The sequence below is a fragment of the Dipodomys ordii genome, unplaced genomic scaffold (assembly GCF_000151885.1).
Source record: "Dipodomys ordii isolate 6190 unplaced genomic scaffold, Dord_2.0 Scaffold6, whole genome shotgun sequence".
Lineage (NCBI taxonomy): Eukaryota > Metazoa > Chordata > Mammalia > Rodentia > Heteromyidae > Dipodomys > Dipodomys ordii.
The window spans coordinates 14,387,481-14,396,808 of record NW_012267222.1 but is presented as its reverse complement, the minus strand read 5'-3'; the positions used below and the strand labels follow the sequence as shown (position 1 = coordinate 14,396,808).

At 38.7% G+C, this 9,328-nt stretch overlaps 1 protein-coding gene across 5 annotated transcripts in view; it reads right to left on the bottom strand.

Annotated features, from left to right (window-relative positions):
- The window catches only part of Hnrnpr (heterogeneous nuclear ribonucleoprotein R), a 40,061-nt gene that overhangs the window by 3,478 nt on the left and 27,255 nt on the right, over positions 1 to 9,328 (bottom strand). For 3 of the 5 annotated variants that reach the window (XM_013034314.1, XM_013034317.1, XM_013034327.1), the window contains 4 exons: positions 8,886 to 9,062; positions 7,466 to 7,601; positions 4,540 to 4,745; positions 769 to 918 (listed from right to left, as the gene is read on the bottom strand). In XM_013034314.1, coding sequence (XP_012889768.1) covers positions 769 to 918; positions 4,540 to 4,745; positions 7,466 to 7,601; positions 8,886 to 9,062 — 669 coding nt within the window. Of the gene's footprint in view, positions 1 to 768; positions 919 to 4,539; positions 4,755 to 7,465; positions 7,602 to 8,885; positions 9,063 to 9,328 lie in introns of all 5 variants that reach the window. The other 2 variants (XM_013034324.1, XM_013034309.1) reach the window with 1 other exon arrangement.

Genomic DNA, 9,328 nt, shown 5'->3' with positions numbered 1-9,328 from the left:
CCTTGCATGCCTGAGGCCCTGGGTTCGATTCCTCAGCACCACATAAGAAAAAAGAAAAAAGCTGGAAGTTGCGCTGTAGCTTAAGTGGTAGAGCGCTAGCCTTGAGCTGAGGAGCTGAGGGACAGCCCCCAGGCCCAGAGTTCAGGCCCCACGACCGGACCCCCCAAAAAAAAAAAAGAAAAAAGAAAAAAGCCGGAAATGGCGCTGTGGCTCAAGTGGTAGAGCGCTAGCCTTGAGCTGAAGAGCTGAAGGACAAGCGCCCAAGCCCAGAGTTCAGGACCCATGATGGGACCCAAAAAAAAAAAAAAATTCTATACTGTATGGCAAGTCATGTACACTTCTCACTTTCACAGGTCCACAGTACTCAGGTAAACATAGTAGGAATAAAATATTTGTACCTGTTTAGCATTTACAGTAATTATATTATCATTAAATACTTCCAAGGCATCATGTTATCACACCTTAGGGTTACAAAAACAACAAAGACTTTAACTGAGATCACAAACTCAGTAATAATCTGTCTCTGGAATCTTACCTGTTATACTACCACTTTATAAACATGGTTAAGAGAAAGTTTCACAGCTAAAACCCAGGTGTCAGGTGTACCTCAGGGGTAGAATGCTTATCTGGTATAAGTGAGGCCCTAAATTCCATCCTTAGCACCATACAACAAAAAAGTTAAAAATCGCTTTTGTTTTTAAAGTCACTTGCGTGTTTATAGTTTCAACAACAAAAGTAAAATAACAAGAAAAATCTCACAACTTCTACCTTAACAGCAGCTCCTCTGTCTTCAAAATGGACAAATGCATAATCTTTCAACTTCTTTACTCTTTCAAGTTTTCCAAATTCAGAAAATGATTTTTCCAATATTTCTTCTGTCACTGTAGTAGCCAAGTTTCTCACAAATAAAACTTTCACCTAATAATAGCAACAAAGATACAAAATTGGCATTGGCTACTTAATTTTAGCTGAAGTCTTAAAAATATTTCTTCCTGTCTTCATGGCATATAGGCTTTTCTTTTCTAAAGCATTGAGTGCTAAAAGTGTTTTCACAGAATGTACAAGACTGTCAAGAAAGAAAGCAATTCTAATATTTGTTTACCAATATATTTTTAAGTTTATATAAATGGTTGGTTCCTAAATTCTTTATTCATCACTAAAACACTTAATATTACAAACAATATTCAAGGAACCCATATATATTATTACTAAGTTAATTCACAAATTTAACATAATCCCTAGGTTCACCCTCAGACAAGGGTTTATTTTTCCCTACTATAACTTTCCAGAATACATTGAAAAAATAATCTAAGACTGGGAATGTGGCTTACTGGTAGAGTGCTTGCCTAGCATGCATGAAGCCCTGGGTTTGATTCCTCAGTACCACACAAACAGAAAAGGCCAGAAGTGTCACTGTGGCTCAAGTGGTAGAGAGCTAGCCTTGAGCATAAAGAAGCTCAGGAAAAGTATCCAGGCCCCGAGTTCATCAAGCCCCAGGACTGGCAATAATAATAATAACAATAATAATAAATAATTGTAAAACTATCAGGGGAGAGAAAATCTAGAGACTAATCCTACTAGATATAAGCAATTGTAAAACATAAAATCATTGAATTGTAGCACCACTGAGGAAAAAAAATGAAAGTTGGTTCATAGTTCACAATATATATCAAGATAAACTTGGTCAAATAGATCAAAATTTTGAATAAGTGAGGAAATTATGAAAATATTAGAACAGGGTCATCCTTTTATATAAGTTGGAATAGAATAGCCTTATGACTTAAATTCTAAAAACTGTAAAAAAATCATGAGTGATACATTCAACTATTGAAATCAGCTTCCAAATGGCAAAAAAATACAAGCAGTCAAATCACAAATATGAAAAAATATTTGCAACTTACAATACAAAAGAAATACTTTTTTGCATCAGAGCACCATAAATAAGAAAAAGTTCAATAAATGAATAGAAAAGTAGATGATATTTATGAATACATGGTACATACAAAGAAATGCATATGGTTCTTCAAACATATTAAATATTAAAATGGCTGGGTGCCAGTGGCTCACCCCTTTAATCCTAGCCACTGAGGAGGCTGAGACCTGAGAACTGCAATTCTAAGTCAGCCTGGGAATGAAAGTTCATGAGATCTTTATCTCCAATTAACCACCAAGTGGAGCTGTGGCTCAAATGTTAGACAGTAGCCTTGAGCAAAATAACTCAAGGAACCCTGAGTTAAAGCCCTATGACTTTTCACAGAAAAAAAAAAATACATACATAGTGAAAAGCTAACCATAAAAGCACTGAGATAGCATTTATTAACAAACTAACAGAAGACAGAAGTTTGATCATATGCTATTTGTCAACAGTAAGAAAGACCTCCTACAGAGGGGAATATAGCACTATTCCTAATATTCCTAAGAAAAGAAAAAGTTCAAGCCAGGTGCTGGAGACTCATGCCTGTAATCCTAGCTACTCAAGAGGTGAAGATCTGAGGATCACAGTTCAAAGCCAGCCTGGGCAGAAAAAGTTCATGAGACTCTTATCTCCAATTAACAAGCAGAAAACTGGAAATAGCACTGCAGCTTGAAGTGGTAGAGCACTAGCTTTGAGCAAGAGCTCAGGGGCAGCGCCCAGCCCAGAATTCAAGCCCCATGACTAACAACAAAAAAATAGAAAAAAAAAAAAAAGTTCAGTAGAGGACGGGGGATGCAGCTCAGTGGTATAGTACTTGCCTAGTATCTGGAAGACTCTGAGTTTTGATCCCCAACACTACAAAAAAAAAATCAAAAAATTTAAGCTTAGCATAATGGTTCAAACTTGTAATCCTAGCTACATGGAAGGCTGAGATTGGGAGGATCAGAATTTGAAGCCAGCCAGGGCAAAAAGGTTGATGTGGTTGGTGGTCCATGCCAGCTACCTCAGACTATCTAAATAGGACTGTGTTCTAGACTAGTTCAGACATGAACTGGAGACCCTATTTGAAAAGTAACTAAAGTGGGGGGCATAGTTCAAGTGATAAAGCACCAATGTGGCAAGCACAAACTCTAGCATCATCAAATAATAAACAAGCAAACAAAATGTTCAATAGCAAAGAATCTCTTTAATTAAGATACTTAAGAGAGAATTGAAGGTATGGTTCAAGCATTTGCCTAACAATGAAACCTGATTTCAAATTCTAGCACAACAAAAAAGAAAAAAAGAAAAATACAAAGAAAAGATACATTTAAGTCCTTAGGTTGTTAGGGTTTTTTTATTTTTCCAGAGCTGAGGACCTAATTCGGGGCCTTGTACTTGCCAGGGAAGTGCTCTTGCTCTTCCACTGAGCTAAATCTCCAAAGCCCCTTAGGTTTTTATTTCTTTTTTTCTTTCTTTTTTGGTCGGTCGTGGGGCTTGAACTCTGGGCCTGGGCACTGTCTCTCAGCTCTTCAGCTCAAGGCTAGCGCTCTACCACTTGAGCCACAGTGCCACTTCCTCCCCTTAAGTTTTGAATGACTATAAAACTACCCCCAACTTGGCGAAGAATTTTCAATGAACTGCAACACTGAAACCCAGGCACTTGGGCAGCTAAGCCAAGAGGACTGCCAAGTCTGAAGCTAACCTGGTCTACATAGTAAGATCCTGTCTTAAAAAGAAGGAAATAGGGAGAGAGGGAAGAGGGAGGAAGAGAGGGAGGGTGGGAGGGAGAGGGAAGGGGGTGGGGGCCGGGAGGGAGGGGGGAGAGGGAGGTGGGGAGAAAGAGAAGGGAAAAAAGAGAGGGGGGGAGAGAGGGCAGAGGGAGAGAGGGAGAGAGAAATCTCTGGATCCCTTATGGGTACCTACCACTAGATATGTTCATGAAATACTTAAGTAAAGCAATTTAAGTTTAGTTCCTTTACATTTAATTTTCAGGAAAAGATGGGTAGTGAAAATTCCTAAACATCAAGACAAGTTATTTCTTTCCATGTTAAGTCAGTTCCTTGTCTAAGGAAATATAATCAAGGACTACAATTTGTATTTATCATGGAACTTGAACCTGAGCTTTTTTGTTCAAGGTTAGCACTCTACCACTTTAAGCCACAGCTCCATTTCTGATTTTTAGGTGGTTAACACAAGAACTTTCCCATCCAGACTAAGCAGTTTATAGAAGATAAGTGTCTCAAGGACCTTCCTGCCCTGGCTGGCTTTGAATCGCAATCCTCAGATCTCAGCCTTCTGAGTAGCTAAGAAAGAGCCAGCTCATCCTTTTCTTTTGTTCTTTTTGTTGCCAGTCCTGGGGCTTTAACTCTGGGATCACTGTCCTTGAACTTTTGTGCTTAAGGCAAGCACTCTACCAGTCTGCCACAGCTCTACTTCCAAATTTTTGGTAGTTAGTTGGAGATAAAAAGAGTCTCATGGACTTTCCTGCCCAGACTGGCTTTGAACCACAGTTCTCAGATCTCAACCTCCTGGTAGCTAAGATTACAGGTGTGAGCTAACAGCATCTGGCTTGAAATTTGTTCTGAGAACAAAATTGAAATGACAGGTAACCTACCTACCCCTACCCAAACAACTGCATTTACCTTAGCCATGACTTCTGGATCTGGTTCTTCCACAGGGTCAGCCCATTCAACTGTAACTACATTTCCCCATACTTTTACTTTTCCACTCATCAACCGGCGTCTGGCTTGTGCTGCTGACTTGTGATCTTCATATTCAAGGAAGCAGAATCCCCGATTCTTCTTTTTGTCATCGGGTTGATGATAGAGAATAACGTCCACCAAACCCTCTGTTAAACCAACAGCCAGATATATAAGCCAAAAGCATCCACCACACATCCAGTGATTAGGCAGATCTAAATCCACTTGCCAATGAGTATAAAATAGAAGAATCTTCAAAATGAAGTACTAATTACCTTGTAGACAATTAAGATACTTTACATTCTACATTGTTTTTACAGAGTTTGCTATTACATGATCTCAAAATTTATGAAAGCACCATCAAAAACCTTACAAGCCAAAGAAGCTCAGGGACAGTGCCCAGACCCTGAGTTCAAGCCCCAGGACTGGCAAATAAAAATAAATAAAGTATATTCCCAACTGTATCTTCTAACACTGGCCTGTTCTCAGTTTCTTTAATATATCAAGTTCTTTCTTGCCTTGGAGACTTGCCTTGGAATACACTTGCTTTGCTCTTTGTATGTTATATCCACCTTATCCTTCACCTCTTAAAATGTCACATTGGGCTGGGAATGTGGCTTAGTGGTAGAGTGCTTGCCTAGCATGCATGAAGCCCTGGGTTCGATACCTCATTATCTCATAAACAGAGAAAGCCAGAAATGGTGCTATGGCTCAAGTTGGTACAGTGCTAGCCTTGAGCAAAAGAAATTCAGGGATGGTACTCAGGCCCTGATTTCAAGCCCCAAGACTGACCAAAAAAAGTCACCTATCCGAACAGTCTTTTCAACTGTGGAAAGAAACAAGGATTTTATATACATATATAGATATAGGTATCTATATATATAGATATATATACACACATATGTATGTATATATGTATATATACACATATATGTATATATATGTATATTTACACAATATATATGTTATATATTTTTTTATTTTTTTTGGTCAGTCATGGGGTTTGAACTCTAGGCCTGGGTGCTATCCCTCAGCTCTTCGGCTCAAGGCTAGCGCTGTAGCATTTGAGCCACAGTGTCACTTCCAGCCTTTTCTGTTTATGTGGTGCTGAGGAACTGAACCCAGAGCCTCATGCATGTGAGGCAAGCACTCTACCGCTGAGCTACCTTCTCAGCCCAGAAACAGGTATAATATTTTTATTTCCCCTTTCAGAGTTTTTTTTACCACAATATATTTTTTTTAATTGGTCTGAATTCCTTTACCAGAATTTAGGCTCTATGAAGGTAGAGAAAGGCTATCTTATTCACAATTCATAGCATGATGCCATTTTTAAAAGACACCTGAATAAATACCTGCATATGTGCGTGTACACATGCCAGAAAAAAGCTGGTAAACAATAAAAAATGAGGAATCAGAGAACTGGTAGAATGGGCAACTGACCCAGCACCAATACAGGGTATGGTAGCTATAAAGTCATCAGAAGCCAAGGTTTGAGAGTAGGTACAATTTCTGCTGACCTGATCTAGCTGAAGCAAAGAACGGAAGATGAGCTATCGTAGAAGCAGAGTTTAGAACAGTACTTTGGTCATCCACAGAGATGTTCACAGTACTAAGAATATCAATTGAGCAAGAATGTGAACCTGAAGATATCTTCAGATTAAAGAAAGGCTGAAACAAGAACAATAGATGACAGTTTCAAAGAAAGAGAGAGGATAGTATGTCTAGATGACAAAAAGGTAAAGAAAGAAATGTTGTTTTTAATATGGAGAGGCAGTGTCTAAAACTGTTTTTCATGTCATTCATAAGATTAGTCAATATCAATCACTATTTGAAAATTGAAGTTGGGTGCTGGTGGCTCATACCTATAATTCCAGCTATTCAGAAGGCTGAGATATAAGGATCACAATTCAAAACCAGCCAAGGCAGGAAAGTCCATAAGATGCTTATCTCCAATTAATCACCAAAAAGCCAAAAGTAGAGCTGTGACTCAAGTGACAGAGCGCTAGCCTTGACAAAAATACTCAGAACCTGAGTTCAAGCCCCAGGACAAGAAACAGAAAACAACAACAACAAAAAAGAAAAAAAAAAAAGGGAAACAAAATAGTGTGTAATAAATGAAAATAAGGGGAAGTGGTGCTGTAGCTCAAGTGGTAGAGCACTAGCCTTGAGCTGAAGAGCTGAGGGACAGCGCTCAGGCCCAGAGTTCAAGCCCCACGACCGACAATAAATAAATAAATAAATAAATGAAAATAAGGTTAAGGTTTTATTGAATTGCTTGTTATATATTAAAGTATAAAGAACTACAATATAAAATTAATTCCATGGATTTATAATATAAAAAGTTATCTAGCTGGGTGCCAGTGGCTCACACCTATAATCCTAGCTACTCAGGAGGCTGAAATCTGAAGAATGCAGTTCAAAGCCAGCCTGAGCAAGAAAATCTGTGAGACTCTTATTAACCACCAGAAAATCAGAAGTGGCACTGTGGCTCAAGTGGTAGAGTGCTCACCTTGAGCTGAAGAGCGCAGGAACAGCGCCAAGGTTCAGCGTTCAAGCCCCACAACCGACCAAAAAAAAAAAAAAATTATGCAGACAAGTCAATAGGTAGAAAGGAGGAACTATCATCTCCTTGATCTAAAGTAGAGTGGATATGAGGGGGAAAGCCTTCCCAAGGACTGTTGAACAAAGAGACACCAACAAAGAAGGAAAAATTCCATAAAATCAAGGGAGGTGGCTAAGCCCAAGTAATCATAAAGAAAGCAAACATCCAGTCTTTTAGTTTAACTAATATATCTTTTTTAAACATTCATAAATTATTTACAAATAACAAATTTTCCAAAACTAATTTCTAAATACATTTTTGTTTTACCTGTGACTTTACTGAATTCTTCCAGGATGTTTTCTTTAGTCTTATTCTTTGGAATGGATCCAACGAAAAGTCTGTTGTTTGCCACAGAAATGCATACTCCAAGGTGTTTACCAGGGCGAATTTCATAGCTGTCACACTGTAAAGAAGAAAAGAACCAGAGACCCCCAAGCCCCCCCAAACTGAGGACAATTGATCTTAGTCTAAAAAATACCATAGTTTTAAGGCCAACTACTTGCTGAACTAAGTTCTCTCATGCTTGCCATAATACAAATGTATAGTTTTAACCTCACTGTTACAGTCTCTTCTTTGTTTTTTGTTAACATTTACTGCTCCTCCATATAAAAATGATTCAGTTTTTCAACTTAGAAATATACTAGAAAATCTTATTTCAAATATCTTATTTCAATATTTTATTTAACCTCTAAGAGAATTGTTTTATTTTTTTTTTTGTTGGTCGTGGGGCCTGAACTCGGCCTGGGCACTGTCCCTCAGCTCTTCAGCTCAAGGCTAGTACTCTACCACTTAAGCCACAGCACCATTTGTGTCTTTTTCTGTTTATGTGGTGCTGAGGCATCAAACCCAGGGCCTCATGCATGTGAGGCAAGTACTCTACCACTGAGTCACCTTCCTAGCCACCAGAGAATTGTTTTAAAGATAGCCAAGACTGATTATTCAGGGTCCTTAGTATGAACAATATACAAAGAATACATAAAGAATGATAAGATAAGAACAGCGTGGAAATAAAAAGAATAAAAACACACCCTACAATTAGGTTGTGACAAAAATAAAACAAATTCACAAGCATGTCCTGAGCTGAGTCCAGACAGTTGTTATCTAGTTATGTTCTCCAGAGCCCATCTCACCTTCACCGTAGTTTAACTGAAGAAATGACATTACTTTTGTCTAAAGGGAACCAAAGCAAAAACTGCCAATGCCAAATACTTTAATGAATCTTTTGATACCAATCAATCTATTAGATAAGTTTTTAGAATTATGAAGACTTAATGTAAGTATTTCTTTTCTCTTTTTTTTTTTTTTTGGCTGTGGGGCCTGAACTCTGGGCCTGGACGCTGTCCCTCAGCTCTTCAGCTCAAGGCTAGCATTCTACTACTTGAGCCACAGCGTCACTTCGATTTTTTCTTTGTTGCCCATGTGGTGCTGAGGAATCGAACCCAGGGCCTCATGCATGCCAGGCAAGCGCTCTACTACCACTGAGCCACCTTCCCAGCCCCTAATGTAAGTATTTCTTGTGGTTTTGTCTTTTTTTATTTTAACTTTCATAGAAAAAAATAAAAGATTACATACACAGTCAATACAAAAACATTTCAAAGTAACAGTGTTAACTGTAAATACTTCTAAACTGAGGAATATTCTCTCAAACAGTAATTTTCTGGAGAGTGGGCATTTTTTGCTCACTTACCAGTTTAACAGCTTCCTGGGCAGCTTCCTTGCCACAGAAGGTGATGAATGCATATCCTCTGTTCTGCCCAGACAGTGGATCCATCATGAGTCGTAAATCCCAAATGGGACCAGCCTTCTCAAAAAGGGGCACCAACTCATCCTCATATAAATCTCTTGGTATTTTACCTACAAAGACCTGAAATAAAACCTCCTTATTAGAATCTAACATAAGAAGAGTTCAATTTTACCGCTCTAAATCCTTCCTGCCTTTTTTCTTTTTTTTTTTGTTTTTTTGTTTTTTGTCGGTTGTGGGGCTTGAACTCTGGGCCTGGGCGTTGTCCCTCAGCTCTTCAGCTCAAGGCGAGCACTCTACCACTTGAGCTACAGCGCCACTTCCAGTTTTCTGGTGGTTTACTGGAGATAGGAGTCTCACGGTCTCTCCTGCCCGGGCTGGCTTTGAAC